The following is a 23,147-nucleotide window of genomic DNA, read 5'->3' as shown; positions in this document are numbered from 1 at the left end:
CCTGTGGGCCCAACCGTAACAACGTCCTATTTATGCCAATACAGGCATTTCTGTGTGCCCTGCGTGGTGGCAACAGCCACAGTGACCTGGCCCAGGTCCTGGCCCCAGTGCAGGCATTTCTGGGGTTTCTCCTCCCCTCCAGGGCAGAGCCTGTTGCAGCCCCGTTGGTCCTGGCTGCCCCGGTGGGTGGGCGCCAGCTCTACTGTCCCCACCAGGCCTTGATGGCAGTGGTGGCCCCAGGATGGCAGCGGGAGGTTGGGGGTTCCTGATGCCCAGTACAGCTGACACTTGGCCACTGGCAGGGCCCTGGGTGGGCCAGGAGGACCCGGTGTCCCCAAAAGCCTCCTTTGGGACCCACCCCCTGCTCAGGAGCCAGGACGGGGCACCCAGCCCCTGCCTGAGCTGCCGTAGGGTGGCCCATCCCTTCCTTTGCCCTGTCCCTCTCCCTGCTCCTGCCCAGTTCCTGCTGCTGCCTCAACCTCCGTCCCTGTCCCTGCTCTTTCCATACCATGCCAGTGCTTCTGTCCCTGCCCATCCATTGCCTGTCCCTGCCCTTGCCACTGCACTGTCCCCACATTGCCCTTGGCCCTGACCCTTGACCCTGCTGTGTTCCTTTATCCCTTCACTGCCTCTTCCCCATTCCTGTCCCTGACCATGCACTTGCCCACTGCTCTGTCCCTATCCCTGCCTCTGTCCTTGCTCCTGCCAACCGTCCCTTGCCCCTTGCCCTGCACTGGCCTTGTTCCTGCCTCATCCCCTGCCCCTGGCCCTGGCCCTGTTCTGCCCATACACACAACTCTGCCCCTTCCTCTTCCTCCACTCCTCAGTGCTCGCACCGTTACCTCTTCTCAGGACCAATTTTTGAGTCCAACTTCGGGACCTGCTCCCCAAGAGACCTGGATGGAGCCAGCACAGGGGCTGGTGGGTGGCAGAGTGGGGCCCTGGGCACAGTCACAGGAGCAAATTCAGCTGCTGGAGACAGAGGATGGAGCCGGCTCGGTCCTGCCACCCCGTCAGCATCAGCTCCCTCTTGCTGGCTGAACTATTTTCTGCACTGTGGGAAGAGGGGGCCTGTGAAATGGAGAACACCCAGACAGCCCCAGCTATTCACCCTCTTAATAAGTTTTCTTCCACACTGCTGTGGGGCTGAACTGTGCATAGCTGGCACTTCCTAAAACTGGAGTGGGTTTCAGCGTGCCTCAGAGACGTCTTGTTTGCCTTTTGGGGTGCCCCAGGGCCACTTGTTTTCCCTCCTGACCCCTGTGTTTGCTTTCAAGTCCCCTCACAACCCCTCCATGTGCCTCTTGGTGCCTCCCAGAGGTCCCACTTGCTCTAGACACCCCCCCACCTTCACCCCGCTCCCAAACCTGGAGCACACGAGTTGTTCAAAACTTGCACAGTTTATTATGCTCCTTGACATGCCACACAGCCAGCAGCCAGAGCAGCCCTGCCCCTGCCTGGAGGCCCAGGGCTGCCGCACGGCCTGGCCCAGCCACAGCGGCCGAGCAGGGGGGGCTGAGCTGGGCTCGGATTAACAACCCCCCACCAAAGCGCTAATAGCAGTGCAGTAAGGCAAAAGTTTTAATTGTCCAGAAGGAACGAAGAGCTGTTCCCACAACTGCCTGGGCACATCGGTCTCTCAGTTGCTCTGTACCCAGGTGCAGTTTGATTTCGATGTTGTCACATTCCCAGCCCTTCGCCTTTCTCTTGGGATGGGTGGGGAAGCTGGCTGCCTGCTGCCCCGACACCAGTGGGAGGGCTTTCACACAGCAATTACCACTTCTCAGGCCACCAGGCAACCAGCAGAGCAGGAAGCCAGCCCGGCGGATTTGCCCCAGTGGGTCACATTCATGGGGTCAGCAGCGGCAGCAGCCCCCGGGTGAGCAGGTCTGAGCACAGACAGAGGGGAGCCATGGGGGAACCAGGGGGTTGTGCTCCAGCGGAGCCCCCCACGCACAGCCACAGGACACCATCACTACTTGCAAGAGGGTAACGCGGGGAAGCACACATCCCGTAGTGTTAAGCAGCTGTGGAACAGCTGGAGCCCAACAACTCTGCCACAGTGATGGCTGAGCATCCTCCTGGATTTGGTCTGGGGCCTTAAAGGGGAGATTTTGACACCTCCTCGTCCCCGGGCCAGGCAGGCAGCTTGGTCATTCCACGCCCAGGCTGCCGTCCCAAGCGATCACAACGGTATGTGTAAGCCCTGCCCAGCTTTGCTACCCTACCGAAACAAGGAGTAGCAGGAGTCGATCTCCACAGCAGTGTTCCTTCTCCTGAGACCCTGTAATGTCACTGTGCAGCTCCTGACATCAAAGTGTCTGTGTTGCTTCAACGGGATACAGTGGTTACCCAGTACCACTCTGCTCCTGCTTTCACCCCAATTCCAGGCCTTACTAGTGTCTGAGCGCCAAGATTATTTATTACCTATGGCAGCAGCACCAGCCGTCCTCCTTCCAACGGGCCGTTCATCCTTGGTCAGCCATTGGTTTCACAAGCACCCACTGCGCCTGAGCACATGTGATTTTTCCACATCCCACAACAGTAGGAGAACCAAGAAATGGCACCTGCAGCCAGAGCTTAGGCACCAGGTACCCAGAGATTGCCTTGTGCCAGGCAGCATTTCTGGTCAAAGCAGTGAAGGGGAAATTTCCAGGAGAAGCAAATATCTCCAAGAAGCAGTGATAGTAGTTTATGGTCTGAGCTCTTTCTGGGCCAGAGATTCAGCCCTGGTGTTAGCTCAGACACTCTCTCCAGTTCCTGCTGGACTGCTCAGAGTTGATGGCTGAGGTCGCAGTGAAAAGCACAGCTGAGGGAAGAAGGGAGATCCTCCAATGGAGGCACTGCAGCTCCTACTTGTAGCTCTTACAGTCTCTGCACTGAGCACACAGCTCAGGAGGGTATTCCCAGAAGAATCTCAGCCCTTTCTTTCAGTAGGTATCATTCCCAAAGTCAGACCTTATTCAGGGAGCCTTCCCCACCCACCCCACATACCCCAAGCTTTGCATGTTCCTTAGAGTGGTCCATGTCCCAGGGAATGGTGGGCACAATCCTTATTTCAAAACAAGCATGGCCTCTGTCCCATCCTGCCTTGTCAAATGGAGTCCGTGAGTGAGGTAGTACTCCCGCCGGAGGAAGGCATAGAAATAATCCGAGATGAGCAGGATCTGCAGAAGTGAAATGTTTAGACACATCAGTGATGCTTCAGAACAAGGAATAAAAAGGGACATGTGTCTGTCACAGACCCTGAAGGGGTTTAAGAAGTTCTTAGGCTGTTCATTACACTTTGCGAGAGGAGACACCGATCCTGTGAACACTCCTTGCCCACCGCCTTGCAGTATTAAGCCAAGGGAGACAAACTAATCTATTTGTTGCACAACCAGTGTGTTCTCACAGACATCTCCACTAAGGAGACAGCAGGTTCATCAACTGGCCAAAATATATGACAATGGCAGGTCCATCTGTGCCACAGTTTTACAGACCATCTCAGCCTCACCCACAGGACTCCCTCCATGCAAGCACTGTCACGCAGCTCAACCCAGATGCTGAAAGTCTCCTGCTGGTGATTGCTATCGAGCACTTGTGATTGTTTTTCAACAGCCATTTCTACTCACAACAGGTAAGAAGCAGAAGGAATACCACAGCTCCCCAGGTCAGCCTTAGCAAACAGAAGCTTTAGCAGTTTAATAAAATAATACTTAAAGTGTGAAGAGCTGAAATGTCAAGGCTGTGGCTTCAGAGTACAATGTCTGGGAGCAACACCAGATAAAAGCACTTCTTCCACCCCCACCACTTCTACATCTCCTTCCTGCCCCTGTGCTGTCATTGCCCTCTCTGTGGGGCAGCCAACCCTGTGTGTACGTTTGCACACTGTCTCCCTTTAAGTGGTGAACAGAGCTGGCTATCCCCCACACCTTCCCCTGATGCAGGTCAGGGCATGCTGCCACGCACAGAGACGCTGGCACTGTCCCGTGTTACTCAGATGGGCACACCTTAGGCTGGTATTGCCACCGGCGCGTTGTAGTGTGAAATCACAACTGAAGTGACTTCCAGAAAACTGCAGTGAACATGGAAACCTGATGTGGAAATCACAAGGTCCCTCTCCCCTCCTCAGTCCCACTTTGGTTATACTGGGGTGTCACAGTGTGACTGCTCCCCTGCCTAAAAGCACCAAGAACTCAAGAGTGGGTCTCAGTGGTTTCTTGGCCAAGCTGCCTCTGCGGGGGCAGGCCCAGCTGCTCTAAGCGCAGGCTCAGCAGTGCCATTTGTGATTTAGCCTCTTGTAGTGCAACCCTTCCCCAGGAATGCTGACCTGCTCTGTCTGGAAACAGCATCACATAGAGTGGAAAGTGCTAGATCAAGCTCGGAGTTATTGTCCTAATGTCCCGACGCCCGTTAATGCACAGCTCTGGCACAAGGCCTCACCTGAAGTGCTGCAGAGCTAAGGGGACGGAGGGAAGCAGAGTCAGGCCGTCAACCAGAGCCTGCCCGGGTTACTGTTAAATACAGCTGCTGCGGAGAAGGTTCAGTGGCAGGATGGGAGGATATGGAGGACTGCGTGGAGACTGAGGGGAAGAGAAACAGGGATGCAGACTGCCGAGGTCAAATTGCAAAGGAGAACAGAGAGAAAAGGGTAGATGTGCCCAGGGAGAGTGAAAACATCCACACTTACTCTGTTCGCTTGTTTTGCTGAACACTGTGGCTGACTACTAACATGCTGTATCAATATGGTTGATTTTACTTTTAACTGAACTTCTCTGCAGATGTCTTAATGGGAAAAGAGTGAGCTGAGGTTAGTAGGGATGAGGGCTAGTTCTGCTCACACAGAAATCAGAAAGCAGATTTTTGCTTTGTCTGCATTTACACATAGCACAAGACCTTGCAGGATCTGCTATGACTTTCTCAGGTAGAAAATAAAATCCTCTTAGAATATCCACACCTGTCACCTCTAATAAAAGTTTTACTATTCCTTTCATTCCATAGCAAGACATGTAGTTAGAGAGCTAGTGAACCACTCTCAATTTCCTTTAAGCCCTTCTCAGTAGTATACCTCTACTCCCTCATGCCACACTGCATGGAGTCTCTCTGCTTGTACAAATGGGTGTCTGTCCCCATCTATCAAGGGGGTGGGGGATGTACAAGGAGATGATTTTCAGCCCCTGGCAAAACTGCTTTTCTAGTTTTAGAAGACAAACATAAATGGCTGAGGCACATTCAAAATAAAGGCAACTTTAACACGAAATGAACATTCTGCTCACCCACATGTGAAACTGTCCCAGGGCTTAGGCACATAAGAAATAGCACAGAGAAGAGGAAGGACTTAGAAAAGGTTGTAACAACTGTGTACATTGACTCCCACCCTCCAGGGGTGCAAGGCTCTGTTCTCCCTACGGCTAGTGAAAGTCATGTATCTAGAATGACCTCGAGAGCAAGCCCTGGCATGACTGGGACCCTGCACGTGCCCATAACGCCACGTTTCAGTGAGGTATAATGCTCAGAAAAATTGGTGCCATATCCCCATGTATGGGCAGTTCTCATTTGGCTGTTGTCTGGCCCCGCTGCTGCTGCCCCATGTTTTTTTCCACTTCCCCTCAGCTCACCTTCTCCATTCACGTGTGCTCTTAGTCCTGCCATACCGAGATGCTTTTCTCCGCTATCAAGCCACAGACTGTGTAACCCTGCAGTACAGCCTGGCTGGATTGTTAAGCTACAGCTCAAATACTACAAGAACTCTTTCCCATTAGTGTGCCAGAAGGTAACGACTAGGCAGAGTTCAGCTGGAGCTAGGAGAGGCAGGAGGCTGCTGTGCAGGACTACACAGGATGCAAAGAGCCAGACACATCCTGCAGAATTCACTGTTGCTGACAGGACAGCCGACCCAGTGCCCACCCAAAGCGCAGCCCGCTTTGCCTCGCGCTACGAACCTGCCCTATGTTGAAAGTCAACGTGATGGCGTAATAAAAATTCGAGTTGGCACTTCCTGCATAAATCCATAGATGCCACAGAACGGGGAACAGGAGGGAGCAGACAACGAGCACACACGAGAGGATGAAGATGTTCCGGAGGACTGCAAAAGAAAACCAAGCTGTTAAAATGATGCTTTATTGGTGCTCACGCAACCAGCAACGGTATTTCGGGTATGTGGGGTGGGGGAGAGGTGCTTGCCAATGCATACTTCCCTCCAATAACCTTTCACAGTCTGCTTTAATAATTTCGTAAGAATTAATCAATAATTTCTTTTTATAATAACTAATTATAATTATTATAAGAATTCAGAGTTAACTCTTTATAAGAATTAACTTCTTAGTAAGAATTAATTAGTAATTTATTTTAGAAGAAATCCACTATATTTCCCTTTAAAATAAATACTTCTGCTTTTGCTTGAGTGTGAAATCCTCATGTGTAGCTCTTTCCTTCTAGGTCCTGCTTCCAAACATTCTTCCTCGGAGGACTTTGGCTTGTTAGTGTCTACACTACAGTAACTAGCAGTTTGGAGAAGGGCCTTTCCATCAGCACCACGATTCAGAGAGCAGAGTCTGCCATTCCCTAGCCTTGCCAAGCTGAGACAAAGGAAAAAAATGAACCTGTGGGCCACAGGAAAAGAGATACTTTCTCAGGAGGTGGTACGGAAATGAAAGAACCATAAAAGGAAGAAACTCATATTGGTCAAATGTGTTGACAAACACAGGACCTCAGGAGGTACAAGTGTGGCCAGAATCCATTAGTCTGTGTGAGTATGTGTCAGAAGGACAAAAAGCAAGCACAACTTTGTCTAAAAGAGTTAGGAACTACTAGGCCAGCAAAGATTTTGTTTTCTGTGAACTATTCATGCCTGTCCTTTGGCAGCAGTATTATAATTCATCCCAGCTCTTGTGTGGCTGTGCTTGTCCATAGATCAGCCAATGTCCCTGAAGGTAACTGAGACTCCCAATCATTCTGCAGCTGAAGGGAGCTATCTGACATTTCAAGAGCATTGTCACATCCAAACCTGTTCACACCTATCTTTTTAAACTTCTGTTCAGTACATCTGTTCACTCACTGTGGGGTGGGAACATGTGACACATGACTATCCCTCTCACTGGTCACAGTGCCCTTATCTGATGCTTGGAACGCGCAGCTGAACTATGCTGAGTCGTGGTTTCTCAGAAGTACATCACCTGCTACGGCTGCAACATGCTCAGGGCTAGCCTGGGGCTTCCTGACCTGTTTCATCACAGCTGCTTTGGCCTTAGCTTTCTTTAGTCTGAAACTAATAGAGCCTAATATAGCCTAGAAACTAATAGGTCTCCAAATCTCTTGACTCCTGATTACGTCTCCTGACATCAGGCATGCTAGCTGCCCACACACTTGGCCTGGGTCAGAGAAGACTGCAGTAACAGGCCCAGACAACCTGGCAGGGTTGGGCAATGCAGTTGGTTTAGGCAAAAAACACCAGGAAAAACACAGCACTTCCAAATCTCCCTAGTGTAGCAGTTTCTAGAGACTGAGTTTGAAAATCATCAGGAAGCTCTCTGGCAATTTAAAGAGCTAAAGAGGTTCTTTATGAAGCATTTAAGAAAAAATGGACAACTGCTTGGAGTAATTCAGTTACTTTTGCTCTAAGCAAACAAGCAGATACAAAACAACCAACCACTGCGAGGTGCAGGAGCAGTGTTCAAATTACACAGCCTTAAATGGGAGTGAAGCATTTGAAGAATCAATGTACTTTAAATAAGTCACATCCCTTGTGCAGGACTGTAAAAGGTGCTTACAAAAAAGATAATCTTCAGATCAACTTGGAGAGAAGGGGAAGATAAGGTACAAGTGAAACTTCCCTCCCTCAACCAATTTCAACCCTAGTCCTAAAGACACATTAGAGACTGTATCACCAGAAAAATCAAGCCTCCTTCCAGCCACTCCAAGGAGGCCACAACAGCCTGTGGACATGGGCCTAGTTTGGTTTAGTGGTGACAATTACTGGACAGGCCCTTGTCCATTCCAGATAAGCAATAATCAAACACAAAGAACTTACATCTGTAAAGGTGGCTCCAGACTGGAAGGAAGGCCATGTACAGCGCAATGTCTCCCACGGTGGGATAGGACTTGAAGATAGAAATGATTGCGATCTGGACAAACATGAAGAACACAGGGTGTTCCCTATAGAAGGGAAAAGACACAAAGGATGAGAGGATGCAGTAGGGCTTCTGGAAACTGGAAATAAATAGATTCATAGAATGGAAAATATCAGCAAGGACACAAATGTACTATGGGATAGGCTCAAAGAGGCTCTTGTACCCCTGTTCCCTCTGTACCCCAGCCTCTGAGTGCTGGGTGGGGTAGACGGAGCTGCTCTGCAGAGAAGCAGTGTAAGGGGGTGCACATCTGCTCACTGCCCTCACACAGGAACTTTGTGCCTCAACTCAACATACATTTAAACAGTTGGTCATCTGGGCTCTGTCTTATTCACTGAAAAGCAATCAGCACCTCCTCTCTGCAGGTTATTTGCAGAAGCCCATAGTTATCCCTCTGGTATGTCACGGCATCTGTATCCATTCCAAGTCAACAGGATAAGCTCACTGAGAATCCAGGCACGTTAATGGGTGTTTTTATCAGAAAGAAGGGTAACATCAGTGCAGTCTGCTAAGAATGTCCCCAAGTTTTCACCTTTTTTCTGACAATAAAGAATCTGAAGTTCCAGCCAACAGTTCTTGCTTTCTGACTACACTGGGTTACGCTGGCAGGGAGCAGGCACCCCTATAGCCTACATTTCTGCTCTCTCTTTTGATGCCTGTAACACATCTGTTGCATAGCAGAGCCCAACTCACTCAAAAGGAACAGAGATTGAAACTTTGGGAAATGAGGAGGATAGGCCCTGTTGAAAAACGTATCTTTTTCAGGCTTAGAGATCCAGGCATCTGACACCAGCCTTACAAGCTTCCACCAGACAACTGAGAGTAAAAACACTAGCAGGGAAACATACTTACTTTAGCTTTATTGCCAAGGGAATGGTGTAGAAGAATACATTGATTTGAAACACGCATATGAAGAAAAGACTAAAGTGTTCAAACATCTCTGCAAAGAAGTACCAGAAAAGGCCAATATTGGGTGTCAGATCTGGAACGGAAAGGCTGAAATTTGAAAAGAAAAGTCAAGGTAACATTTTTAAATGGTTGTTTTCCACTGCCCTTCTGTTACATTAATTAACCATTGTGTGCTACTGGATGGAGGACCTACATTTTAAATCTGTGGAAGAGAAACCAAAGGGGTGAAAACCTCAAGAGAAAAGTGACTAATCCTTCCCTATGCCCCTGAAGGATTTAAACTGTTCCCAAGCAGACATTTCTCCAGAGATGAAAATTTCACAGCCATGGTACATCAACAATCAAATCCATTTCCAATCAACTCAGTGGAAAACATCTCCTGTCTTCTCTAATTCTGTTACTTAATTAACAGAAGTCGGCTAATGCCTGCTCTCCTCCACACACTATTTCTCTTCTTGCATTGCCAGTAAAATCACAGATCACATGCTCCTTAGGACAGTGAGTGGGGCGCCTGTGTGTGATGCACAAGAAACAACATGGTGCGGCTAGACAGAAAAAAACAGTAAAAATCCTTATACTTACATAAACCCGTAAACAGATGGGATAAAATCCCAGGAATTGAGGAGGAAGAAGGAGAGGCAGATGATGACCACCAGGCTGCACAGATACAGGGCTGTATACTGCATGGTGTAGAGCCAGAAGCTTTTACTTTTCAGTTTTATTGGTATGAATTGACGCTGAAAATGAAATACAAGAAGGCAGATATCCCTCATCAAGTGGAAAGCCCCAATAAAGTCTTAAGTGTTCAGAACATAATTTTAAATTGATGAAAGAAAGCAAACACTGGCACTATGGCACTGAAAAGAGCATCTCTCGAGCAGGATTTGCTTGATGTTCTTCACTCTGGCCAATTAAGTAATACACATCGCAGATATTTCCAGAACTACAGTAGCTAAGCTGGTCATTTCTGCTTGCAGTGAGTCATCTCATGTACTCAGTGTAAGATTTACACATACGTCCTCACAGCTACACTTGTATCTTAGATGTCTGCACTACTGTACTGCTGCCTGCCTTCTACTGCGTGCACCCACATCGGCTGAGTCACCCAGAGCCCTGCTCCGTGACCCACCACTCTGTGATGCCAGGTCTCCACCACATGGCCTGGCACTCATGCTCTGCTGAAATCAGGGAAAGAGGACATCCAGTGGGTTCCTAAGCACAAAGGAGCCCCCCTAAAAGGCTGCCTCCTCAGACAAAGACACCTGCTGCTGTCCTGCCACTGCCACATGCCCTGGTCACATAACATGACATATGGGTATCTCACTCCAAGAGGTCCCCTGACTGCATTTGTAAAGACAAATACACACACAGGGGCAAACACCTTTGGGAATTGCTCAGAGTTCTGCAGCTCCAAGTCAATGATGTAGCTTTTCCATTTGGTGCTAGGGTTTACATTGGCAGGAGATGAACAGAGAGCCAGCTCTAACTGATGGGGGCTCTGTGTAAAGCATGCTCTGTTTTCTCATAGCGTGCTTAATGCTACTTGCTGGAACAATGTAAGCAAGTTTACCAAGGATTTTTGGCAGGACAGATTGGAAACTGCTGGAGAAAAGCTATTTAATTCTATACAAAGAATGCAGAAAAGTTCATTTACAAATCTGGATAAAAGAACACACACTAGCACGATCCCCCATACAAGTTGCAAATTAGGCATTCACATATCAAAGCACTTGTTGTTGCTTGTGGATGCAATGCTTGTACTTGATGTCACTTTACTTTGACGAAAGTTAAAAGAGAACAAATGAGACCAAAATATAAAGTATGTAAAGTAAATGCTCCTAAAAATTATCAAACTGAAAAAGCAACACCGAGTCTGTAGAAGTTCTTGTCTTGCAAAGAGTAGCAATAATAAAATTTCTGAAAAAAAAGTAAGAGACGTTCATGTCAGAGAGCCAGGGAAGGAAAATGGACTAGAACTGACTCTCTGTTCTCTTTTGAAGCTCAGAGATTTGAGAATAGGCTGTAATGAACGAAAGATTAGCTACAGAAATCATGAGGGAGACAGGACAGAAGCAACCAAGAAAGTCTAGTGCAACACCCAACAGCAGGACTTTCAGAATGGCAAAATAATGAAAACGATCACCAAGTGATCTGTGAATTGGGGTGAGAGTCCTCTGCTAGTGGTCACAGCCTCACCTTGCTCCCATATCAGAGTAAGACTAGCAAATGATCAATTTTCATTAAGTGTATTATAATTTGGACTCTCAGTTAAGTCACTGTTTACAGCATCAGCACAAGAGCTAAGAGAGGGACCAGTGCGAAGTGTGCAGGCGAACCAGGGATGAATCCACTCACGGGAAAGAGCTGCTCAGCTTTCAATCCTACCCCTGCCTGCAGCTGTGCCTACCAGCCTACTGCTGGGCTAGGTCTGCCCGGAGCAGCGTCCATCTGTTGAGGCACTGTGTACCCATGAACGATCAAGGTCAGCCCTGCTGGCATTCAGGGGTCTTGTTAATGTGGAGGGAAGAAGGCCAAGGGCAACCAGCCACTTACACAAGCACATGCCTTTTGCCGTTAAACTCCAAATCAGCTTTTCCAAGTTTGAGTGATTCAGACATACAGCTCCTCATTCAAACACAGCTCACTGATCCACGTCAGTGCAAAGGAAATTCTCCAGGTTTAAAATCCTCATTGCTATTCACACAACACGAAGAACAGCACTTACTTCAGGCAACCTAAACATCAGCCAGTTCTGTAGATGACTTTCTACACATGGGCATCCCCATTAAGGCTTCAAACTTTCCATGGCTTGAGGAGAGTCACTTTTTCTGAAACTCAGGACTTGCCCAACTCCCCTCTCGATAGCTAAGGACTGTCTCTGCACAGCTACAACAAGATGACAGGTACCAACAGTTAGAAATCATATACCTGTAGAAGGTAAAGGAGTGCTGGAGCAAACAGTGTGAGAGGGTAGAGTGACTGGTATGTTGCTAAGGCCAGGAACACAGCACTGAGGAAGGCACTACCTGCAAAGAGAAAAAAGAAATGTTCATTTGTAAGGAACATTTAATATAAACATTCTTACAGACAGGAAGTCCAAATGGGAAAAAACGCATAACCCTCTGCAGGGGCTTTACAAATATCCAAACACCACCTAAAGGTGTTTTTAGCAGAATGTGTCCTGGAGTGTCCTTTTCTTAACTACATTTTGAATAGAGAATGACTCATACCAAGGTGATTCTCTCACAAGAAAGAACCGCTGACTGGTTTATATCTCCTATCGTTCACACACAGGAAGAGATTCGTGTAATTCAGTCTATGTACAGACTGCTGTTTATGCACGGGAATGCATTCACTTATGTCATATCCACATGAAACAACTGTTATACTGAGCATGCTGGATAACCTCGTCACCAGAATGTGTCAGGGCCCTCAGCAAAGCTTTGTGAAAGAGAGCAAGTGAAAGTCTGCAGCTAAAGGAATGAAGTGGCATTAGCCCTACATTACAGATACCAAAACCGAGGCAGAGAAAGGATTAGCACAGTTTTTTCAAGTGGTCTTAAAAATATGAATGCCTATGCTGAAGAAGGCATTTATCTGAGGTGTCTCAGGTTGAGCTAAGTGCTGACTACTCACATTGCCCAACTACCAACATCAGAAATCAAGTCCAAGAGGTCCCAGGTTAAACAATAAAAATACAAGCACCCAGTGCAGTAGCCTGGTTACAGCTTTGTCTTACGTCGCTTGATGGAAGTCATCTATAAAAATACAGCTCAGACAGCAAGAATCCTGACTCAGTGCATTGCACTGTCAGCCTACTGACATCACTCAGTAAACTTCTCTCTGCTTCCACCTTTTGGAAGAGGAAAATACAGGGTCACCAGGTGATGAACCTTCTCCATTCTTCAACTACACTCTCCTAGACAGAAACCTCCCTATCCTCTATTTTATCGAGTGTTCCATTCTGCACAGATCTAAACAATTGGTGCCCAGAAATCATAGTCATAACCTGATATCCTCTCTTTGCCCACTTTAAAACTAGAGGCTGCCACGCTCCCAATGGGGGAGAAAACACAGGGGACAGCCACTACAGTTTTGTCTATGACTGGACAGTTTAACTAAATGGAGCCCACACGTTTGCTTTTAAACCAAAACCCCTCCTGCCTCGATTAGTTGGTAATTGGAGGAAAACTTTATTTTGGAAACACTAACAAAACCAATCTACATCAGCTTTCTTTGTGATGCCTGGGTCTGGGCACCACTGGAGACAAGAGATCAGACTGACCTTTCCTCTGATGCAGCAGAGAACTCTGAAAACTTATGTGACTAGTACAAATCACACATGCTAAAAGACTTTAGTACTGGGGAGTCATAAAAGAAACAGAAACCTGGTATTATACACAAAATGAATGAAACAGCTATTCTGTCATAATCCGTTCAACTGTGCCAGTATGAGTCTTTGGTTACTGTTTCTGCTTCCCCAAAGCTCAATTAGCCAATTTCAAACCAAACTTACAACTGTGAATGAAATCCAAATAATAGCTGCAGGCAACTGCTTGCTTTTGAATAAAAGTTCAAAGACACACTTTGAAAATAAATTGCCTACAACACTTTAAGTGCATATTCATGTACAAAAATAAAGAGCAGCAGAGCATAATGTCCTCCTACACAGAGACATGCATTTTCATAAACAGAAAACTACTTGAAGCCATCCAGGAAAAGGAGTCAATTTTTAGAGATAAAACTTCTAGGTACACTGAGGTGAAAGTAAGTTTTGACTTGACTATAAAGTCTCTTGATCTCGTCATTTCAAGTAGAACTTTGCTCCAGTCCCATTTCTGCTGTGTTTCACAGAGATCTTTGTAGTAATCATATCTGCAAAGTTCCACCTTGATTTAATTTCTGCCACTTTTCTAATCTTTCTACAAATTCATAAAGTACCATTTTTTCTTCATTCATTACCTTTTATTGTAGCTAAAATGAAGAATGCAATGACAGTGTTGTTGATGGCGCAGGTGGACTTTGCCACACAAGACATCACAGTGTATGGGTTTAACAGATAGCTGAAAAAGAGCAAAGCTCAAGTTACATTTGAAAGACATAGCATCTAATTAAAGAGATGTTCAAAGGAAAAAACAGATGCACTTTCCCATTTCTTTTTGTTTATTTACATTTGGTGGGATCCTCTCATCATCAAATTAACTCAGTTCTCAGTCTGGAGCAAAAAACAGATCTTTGGATTGTAGCCTGGGACACAGTGTCCACAGGGAGCACATGGGAGAAAAGGAGACAGTTTGGAAAACGTCTAAAATGAAAGTTCTATCCTAGAAAATTACTACCAAAACAGTTTCTTGCTTTGCAGAAACACTGTGCATTTATTCAGTCAGGCCTAGGATTATGGGGTCCAAAGTAAACTCTTTCTGCTACTCACATCTACTGGCTCTGAAGAAGTAATAAAACCGAGAAGACAGCAAGATGGAAACAAATCCTGAGACATTAGCAGAGTTTCCCCCAACACAATTGCACCTGCACACTCCTGCTATGGCAGAGCAATCATTTATGTTCACTATGGCAGGATCTGAGCACAAAATCTTCCAGTTATGAAAATCTTGCATATTTTAATTGGAATTGTAGAAAGACAGCAAACTCTGAGCACCTTTACCTTCCAGAATACAGCCACACTTTATTACTAAGGATGCCAGCTCCTTTTGGAAATGAGAATTACAAGAATCTCATTTAATTAGGTTCAAAGGACAGAAAAATGTTTGGAAGGATTACCAATACAGTAAGCAAGATAATGTATCGATCAACCTCGTTAATAACTAGATCAATCATCAGAGTGAGCAGACAGGGCTGATGATTTCCTAGTTATCTCTTCACATTTTTCCTACTTCTCTGAGTCCAGTCTGCCTTTTTCTGTGTTTCCAGAGAGACAGCCTACAGCAGGATAGGTACAATTTAAGCCAACTTTGCTGTGGTAATGTGCAACAATGTTAAATACAAAACAGTCTGCAATTTACCCACTCTACCTTTCTCGCCCTGGGGAATTTACCATTTTACAAAATTCATACGAAAATAAGAAAAAATAACAACTAATGTCTCTCTGACACAGAATAATTAAGATTATAATGTATATATGTCAATGAAAAAAAACTCAACGAAAAAAATAAAGTACCTTGCCTGCATATTATTTGTTTTAGTTGAAGCTTGCTAAAATAAAAAAAATGTTTAGTACACAGAGGAACACCAAGACACAGCATTATTAAGATGACAAAATATCTGAATTGTTATAAGCAATGCTGGGATATTCAAGTTGTGATATTCAGCAAACATTTTGTCCAACTGCTCAAAAATTCTCCTAACTTTTCTGAAAAGATGCCTGAGACATTTGGGAGGCATAGAATCAATTTTGATAACATTAGCATACAGGCAAATAAATGAGAATGGGATCTGTGCAGGTACATTTTTGCTACCAAATTAATGACCTTATGCTGTTGAGCCTTAGAGGGCCTGAGTGAATGTACTTGTTGGCAACAGACATTTGGAAAAGTATCTGTTTTTTACTTTCAAACTGAGTATTCAGGGCTGGGGGGATTTTTATGTATAACAGGAAATTCAGAATTTCTGGGGGAAAAAACCCCCAACCTTCAACAAACATTGAAGCCCCAAATCAGACAAATACAACCCAGAGGGAGCTGAGGAACCAAAGCAGCGTACTGCAGCCTACAAGAAGCAATACTTACAATAGTGCTACCTTGAGGGGGATGTAGTGCATTTCCATGGGTGTCTGGATGAGTTCAGCCACATCTGGTGCATATTTATCCAGTTCTATTAGGAACTTTTGCTTTTTGAACTGAACAAGGGAGAATGACCAAAGACTGTCAGATGAGGAAAGTCATTATTTCTTATTACTCAGGATTTCCGTTACTGTAAGACATATATGAGCCCCAGACATGAGGCAAAACTCATGTTATGTGAGGTGTTGTACAAACAGAAGAAAACCCCCACTCTCTTTTCCTAAATACTTAACAACTGAAGTCGAAGTCAGAAGAAAGCAGATAATCTCTACTTATTTGAACTTCCTTAATTCCCAGTGTTCAGCTCTTGACACAGCTGCCAGTGAATTCACCACACTAGAGTTTAATACTTCCAATCTTCCTAAAGCCTGTCTGGATCTCCAGTGAAAAGCTGACTTTATAAATTCATTGTTCAACATACAAGCCCCTGAGAAACCAAGTCACAGAAGTATGCAGTCTTTGTTATTTTGAAGACAGAATACCTCTATGCCAAATCTCCTTTAGGGACCCAAAATCTCTCTCTTTAATCTATCTTGTTCTATGATGCTCTCTATGGAAACAAAAGAGAAGTGTGAATTATGAACCTACTGAATTATGGCATGGTGAGACTGAAGGAGAGAGATCCTGGCAATAAATTCTCAACGAGCAAAGTAACTCACATGCAGGTTTTTACACATCTGCAGTTCTTTGAGCTACTGATAAGAGAGAGCTGGGAGGAATCACTCACCTCCAAATACATGTACTTATAATTCAAAAGGAACAAGTAATATCTGGTGTCAGACTTTCACCCTGCTCACCAGAATATTTATGTCACCTCAGCATCCTTGAAAGGTTTTATTCCTTCCTTTACACATTTCCAATCTGTGTATTAACTCATGCTGTGTGCAAACACAAACCCTGTTCAAGCTAAAACATTCCAGGCTCTAGCTACAAAATGTACAGAAGATTGTAGCAGGAGCAGAGGGGAGCAAAGGGTGCTCAAGTCTTGCCAAATCCATAGTCCAGTAATCAAATTCTGCCTGCTGACAACTGCCACAACTGAAGGTGGGTTTTCAGTACATGTTCCAAAATCTCACATCTCTTGAGTATGTGACCCTAGACTTGTCTGCATTTCACTGGCTGTTGCATTCTCACAAATTTCTCAAATTCTTTATACTCCTTTCAGATCAATGTATCTACACTGCTGTGATCATCATTCAAGTGCAGTGTGGTAGCTACAGACACTAACTTGTTTCATACTGTAATACAGCTACAACAAAACTTAAAATACCTCAGTCGTTTACCACATTAAGTGCCCATGTTTATTGATCATCCAGATGTGATCAGATCTACTGCAACACAGACTGGTTGATACTGCATCCTCTGGCATGTGTTGTCTTTGGCACGAGATAATTATACTTGCTGGGAGAAGAGGACCAGCAACACTAACAAGTCAGCTTACCACAACTTTGTTGAAGTCCTGGATGGCCAAGTAAAGGGCAACAGCAGTTAGCACATCAGTTATCTAAAAAAGCAAGGCACAGACAGACTGGCTGTAAGCAAAATAAACAAATGGAGAAAAAGATATTGGGCAGTACTGAAATGCTGAATAAGGATTCTGGTCTGACATGGCTCACAAGAAGAAAAAACAACCTTTAAAAACACTAGATTGCTGATTTGTACACTGTGCTCACACACCACTGCTTAACCTTGAAGCCATGATCTGTATCAAAGATATTAATATTTACAAAACAAGGGAATGGGGAATTAAGGGGAATGAAATCGTTAATGGAAAGAAGTGTGCGAGGGTAATGGGATCGGTGGTCTAATTAGAGCACAGGCAACACTGGGGCAGTGCCCAGCTGGCTAAGCCCACCTGGCCATTAACCCAGCATGACAGTGCCTTAAGCTGTCCCCAGCGTACCAGGCAGCAGCAGCACAGTCATTGCACAACCAGCACAAGGGCTGTAGCTCTGCCGGAGACCTGCCCAGCAGGGATTTGCAGAGGGAGGCTCCACCAGGTGGCATGAGCAGCCAGCTGTATGATTTCTGTCCTTCTAAATTATGCAGAACTCAGATAATAGTTTACAAGAGACATTTGGAGGACTAACCCGTTTGTGCTCTCTGCCTGGGCTTTGGCAATGGGTTTTAGTGAGAAACACAGCAATGTCGGGATTAGGCTGGGGGGACAAAATACCCAGACCTGTAAGAAGTAACCTTTGAAACTTGAAAGCAAATGCCAACTTCCCATCCCTCTGTGGGGATACTTACCTAACCAAGAGCTCACAAAAAAGGGAATATGTACAACAATGTGGGTTTGTACAGGCAAAGCTCTCTTCCTAATTAAACTGTGAGCTCAGCAGGAATCTGCACTACAAGGAGGATGAAGACCCCCGATTCTTGCAGGAGTAAAAGGAAAGTCACACTCAGCATTTCACAGAATGGGACCTTTCCAGAGGAGCTTTCCAAGAGCACTTACCATGAACACAAATTCTGCGTATTCAATCAGGAAGTGAAAGAGATATATTATCAGTGGGGTCTAAAAGAGAGCAGAAGGGAAACCCATGTCAAACACTGTCCAGATAAAACAACTGGCAATTTGATGAGAAAAATGGAGTAGTACTATGAGAGATGACAAAAGCTCATTTTCCTTAGCCTCTTCTACAGTGCTGTTACTTCAGAGTAAAGTGATTAATCAAAACACACTTACTAGTCTTTCTCCTTGCAAAGTTCTCATTACACTTTATAAAAGATACCATCAACTTTGAAAATTATATTCTATTCCAACTTTTCAATTCTACTACTATAGTGGCAGAGTTACAATAGAAACCATATAAAGATCAGCCTTAGAAAATAATTTTTTCAGGTTGTTTACAGACATTTCTGAAAGTATTTACTACATAGATGGTTTCACTGTTTAGCCTCTTGTTTAGATGAGTCTTTTATAAAGCAAAAAGAAAAAAGCACGTTAAAAACAATAAGCAGTAGGACTACAGTCCTATCATCCTCTTACTCCCACCCACAGCTTTTTCCTTCTAGGGTAAGAGGAATCACAGAATCGTCTAGGTTGGAAAAGACCCTGAAGCTCCTCTAGTCCAACCATGAACCTCACCCTGACCATTCCCAACCCCACCAGATCCCTCAGTGCTGGGTCAACCCGACTCTTCAACCCCTCCAGGGATGGGGACTCCCCCCCTGCCCTGGGCAGCCCATTCCAACGCCCAACAGCCCCTTCTGCAAAGAAATCCTTCCTAAGAGCCAGTCTGACCCTGCCCTGGCGCAGCTGGAGGCCATTCCCTCTTGGCCTGGTGCTTGTTCCTTGGCTCAAGAGACTCATCCCCCCTCTCTGCACCCTCCTTTCAGGGAGTTGCAGAGGGCGATGAGGTCTCCCCTCAGCCTCCTCTTCTCCAGACTAAACCCCCCCAGTTCCCTCAGCCGCTCCCCATCAGACCTGTGCTCCAGACCCTGCACCAGCTCCGTTGCCCTTCTCTGGACACGCTCGAGTCATTCAATGGCCTTTTTGGAGTGAGGGGCCCAAAACTGAACCCACTCATCGAGGGGCGGCCTCACCAGTGCTGAGCACAGGGGTGAGATCCCTTCCCTGTCCCTGCTGGCCACGCTATTGCTGACACAAGCCAGGATGCCATTGGCCTTCTTGGCCACCTGGGCACACTGCTGGCTCCTGTTCAGCCGGCTGTCAATCAACCCCCCCAGGTCCCTCTCTGACTGGCAGCTCTCCAGCCACTCCTCCCCAAGCCTGTAGCGCTGCTGGGGGTTGTTGTGGCCCAAGGGCAGCACCCAGCATTTGCCCTTAGTGAAGCTCATACAGTTGGCCTCAGCCCATCGCTCCAGCCTGTCCAGGTCTCTCTGCAGAGCCTCCCTACCCTCGAGCAGATCAACACTCCCACCCAACTTGGTGTCATCTGCAAACTTACTGAGTGAGGGGGCACTCGACCCCCTCGTCTAGATCATCAATAAAGATGTTGAACAGGAGTGGCCCCAAACCCGAGCCCTGGGGGACACCACTCGTGACCGGCCGCCAACCGGATTTAACTCCGTTCCCCACAACTCTTTGGGCCCGGCCATCAGCCAGTTTTTTACCCAGCAAAGCGTGTGCCCATCCAAGCCACAAGCAGCCAGTTTTGCCAGGAGAATGCTGTGGGAAACGGTGTCAAAGGCCTTACTGAAGTCAGGGTAGACAACATCCACAGCCTTTCCCTCATCCAATGAGCAGGTTGCCCTGTTGCAGAAGGAGATCAGGTTTGTCAGGCAGGACCTGCCTTTCATAAACCCATGCTGACTGGGCCTGATCCCCTGGTTGTCCATTATATGACTTTTAATGGCACTCAAGATGACCTGCTCCAGGTCAGGACCTGCTCCTCCTTCCAGAGGACCTGCTCCTGCTTCCAGAGGAAGAGCATGTTTCTGAATTATTCCCATGACAGAAAAGCTTAATCTGGGAGCACTATATTTACATGGTGTAAATTCAGTCTTCACTGTGAGAAAATATACTTATTTTGAAATACTTTTAAAATAATGTGATGGTATAAATAAGCATAGGAAAATATTCACAGTCTGGGAAAAAACTGTTTAAAGGAGAATTTATTGAAGAGAAACAAGTTTTCAGAGGTATACAAAGTATCTGCCTCACCCCCAGGTGACACTATGTATGAGTGTCCCTTCCTATCAACAAGACCACTCGAGGGCACAAACCCCCACAGGTGCTTAAGGCTGGAGGAAGGAGGTGTTTTCAAAATGAGGAGTAAACGTACTGCATGCTTGTGCTAATGTTACTATTTCTGCAAATGCAGGAACTGAAGATGCTGCTATCCAGTAAAATTACGTTCAGACTCACAATGACACTGTCCCTCCCTGCTCTGGCTTCTGCTGACAGAAACATCTGGATGTGAACAGAGTATTTTACTTATTACAGATTTCCCTTATTTTAGACTCTCCTTATGCAGTAACAAATATTACTACGTCTATCATCTGCACAGCAACAAGTTATTCTGTGATGAACTGTGTTTGCTCATTGTGCTAGTCACCACATACACAACTGTTGCACAGGCAACTACATGACTGCAAGTTCTCTGAAGTCTCTGGGACAAGACAGGTCCCCAGCCTTTGCCAGTCTGTGAACAGTAAGACAAAGAAACGTGCCACTTAAATAAAATGAAGCATGCACACCAACCTCATGAAAAATAGCTCCAGAATATGGCGAGACACCTAAATCCAGCAGAGCTAATCCTTCAACCACTGAAACATAGAAAACACCGGCATTAGAATCCTGTAATGTGGGAAGAGAAACACTGAATCGCCATCTGAATGGGTGACACAAAATCTCACAAGGCCAACAACCAGATAGAATTGATTGCTTCCTAATTTCTGCCATGCAAATTTCTTTAGTACTGAATGGTCAGTTGTAGTCTATTTATTTGTTTCAGCGAAAAACTTTACAGCTGAAATGTTTTCTACTTAGCTATATACTTACTGATTTTAAGTCACCTATTATGCGATACATGATATCTATGCTGAAGAAATACTTAATTCTAGGAGGACAAATCATCACATAATACAGAATTTGAACTATTTTGCCTAAGTAGAGGGACCTGAACGGTCCAAAACCAGAATAAAAGAGAAGAAATGAATACACATTACCAGGCAAAGCTAAAAGTTTTATCCATTGTAGAAACTTCCTGACATTTTGCAGCCTTAATTCAGATCCTTTGCAATCATGTAATTACAGCTTGCACTGCAATGTATACACATTTTTCCAGAGGATCTCCACCTCACTGAGCACAAAGGTTCCCTGGGGATTGAGCAGCATATGCAGTGAAAGAAGCTATGGGAAATGGGTCCGTTTTTTGAGAAGTAAATGAGGCAGGAGACTGCAAGAAGCAACAAGAGGTTCTCAGTTCAGGGGTATGCTGCAGAAGTCGATTGTGTCTCTGCCACGAAGTTCTCATATGATGACAGCCCAGACTTTTCAAGGTGATCCTAATTGTGCTCCTTACTATCTAGATGCCTACCTCCATGCTCTAAGGTAAGATTTAGAAAGTATCCATTGCTGCAAGGGAATTCTTGAGAGCTGTATTTTGAAACTACAACGTGTGAAGTGCTGCACACTGGAGCAGAGGCCTCAGGTCATCAAATGCATTCATGCTTTTGATCTTTATTACTCTGGGCCACTGTTTTCCACCCCAAAACTGCAAATAATTTTACCTGCATAATAACTGGATATTATTTTTCCCAAAAGGCTGTCTTTAAAATAAATTAAGGTTCCTAATGGGCTCAGATGCTACAGAGATGAATGCCACCGAAAAGCCTTGATTAATCTGCACCTCGGTCTTCAGAAGAGAATTTGAATCACGTTGGTAACAAGGTGTGGGGCCACAAACTGCACAAGGAAAATGAAACGGTGAGTAGCTCTGCACGAACCGGGAACCACGCGGTCGTGTTCACACCACGGAACAGTGCTTGTGTCGTTACAGCGTAATGAAAGCGACTCAACCACGGCTGCTGGGACTGCATGTTCCGGGCCAGACCGGGGCATCCTGCCCTTCTGCGGCCAGCCTGACACCATCCGTCCGTGACCACCACGCCTGCCCTCGGCCCCGCGCCCCTCCCGTCCCCTCGCAGCTGCCGAGCCCTCGCTCTCCCCTCGGGGACAACCGCCGCGGACCGTTTCGTGCAGCTTTTCGTCGGGCCCGGGAGAGGAGCGGCCCGTCCCCAGCCCCGGGACTCCAGCCCGGCCCTGCCCGCGGGGCCGTGCCCCGGCCTGGCGCCGAGCGCGGGACAGGCCCTGCCCGCCTGCAGCCGCGCTGCCGGCCCCGGGCGTCCCCAGCGCCGGGCGGCCGCCCCCCCGCGGGCCTCGGCCCATTCAGCCGCGCCGGGGAGCGGTGCCGCGGGCCGGGCCCGCCGGGCCTCACCTCGCTTCCAGGCGTTTAACGGGGACGCCACCTCGACCCGCTCGGAGATGAAGGCGGCGAGGCTGGAGCGGTAGAGCACGGCCCGGACCGTCACGGCCACCAGCACCACCAGCACCAAGGGAGCCGCCATGCTCGCGGGCGGGCAGCGGCCGCCGCCGGCTGGAGTTCCCGGGCGGCGCCAACGCACCGGCCCGGCCGCCAGCACTACATGGCCCGGCAGGCGCCGCGCCGCCGCTTCCCGGCACCGCTCGGGAGCTACGGCGGGCGCGGCGGGACGAACTTCGCCGGGGCGCGAAGGCTGCCGGCGCTGGCCCGCCCGGCGAGGGCGGCAGCGGCCGGGCCCGATCGCGGGGCGGGGACACGGCCGGGGACCCCGGCGCTGCGGGACGGCTGGGCCCGGGGCGGGTGTCCCGCTGCGCACC

General features: G+C 47.0%; 1 protein-coding gene across 2 annotated transcripts; it reads right to left on the bottom strand.

The window, feature by feature from the left end:
* Positions 1–1,381: 1,381 nt before the first annotated feature.
* PIGU (phosphatidylinositol glycan anchor biosynthesis class U) lies at positions 1,382–22,938 on the bottom strand. 2 transcript variants are annotated; one of them, XM_074843156.1, is made up of 12 exons: positions 22,726–22,938; positions 20,988–21,052; positions 18,276–18,335; positions 17,259–17,321; positions 15,764–15,873; positions 13,983–14,083; positions 11,949–12,046; positions 9,603–9,757; positions 8,964–9,107; positions 8,012–8,136; positions 5,925–6,067; positions 1,382–3,167 (listed from the first exon to the last, which is right to left on the bottom strand). In XM_074843156.1, the coding sequence occupies exons 1-12, from the start codon at positions 22,853–22,855 to the stop codon at positions 3,054–3,056; spliced, it is 1,308 nt and encodes a 435-aa protein (XP_074699257.1). In that variant the 5' UTR covers positions 22,856–22,938; the 3' UTR covers positions 1,382–3,053. The 2 variants fall into 2 exon arrangements, with proteins under 2 accessions (XP_074699257.1, XP_074699258.1); XM_074843157.1 differs by lacking the exon at positions 22,726–22,938 and adding an exon at positions 22,019–22,477.
* Positions 22,939–23,147: the final 209 nt, after the last annotated feature.

This window comes from Strix aluco, chromosome 17, assembly GCF_031877795.1.
Source record: "Strix aluco isolate bStrAlu1 chromosome 17, bStrAlu1.hap1, whole genome shotgun sequence".
NCBI lineage: Eukaryota > Metazoa > Chordata > Aves > Strigiformes > Strigidae > Strix > Strix aluco.
This window is presented reverse-complemented; position numbering and strand designations above follow the sequence as displayed.

Coding starts and splice junctions, on each gene's coding strand:
- PIGU (XM_074843156.1), bottom strand. CDS start 22,855: ATGGCGGCTCCCTTGGTGCTGGTGGTGCTGGTGGCCGTGACGGTCCGG. Junction 17,322..18,275: donor ACGCAGAATTTGTGTTCATG/GTAAGTGCTCTT, acceptor TTGCTTTTTTAG/ATAACTGATGTGCTAACTGC. Junction 15,874..17,258: donor AGGACTTCAACAAAGTTGTG/GTAAGCTGACTT, acceptor TCCCTTGTTCAG/TTCAAAAAGCAAAAGTTCCT.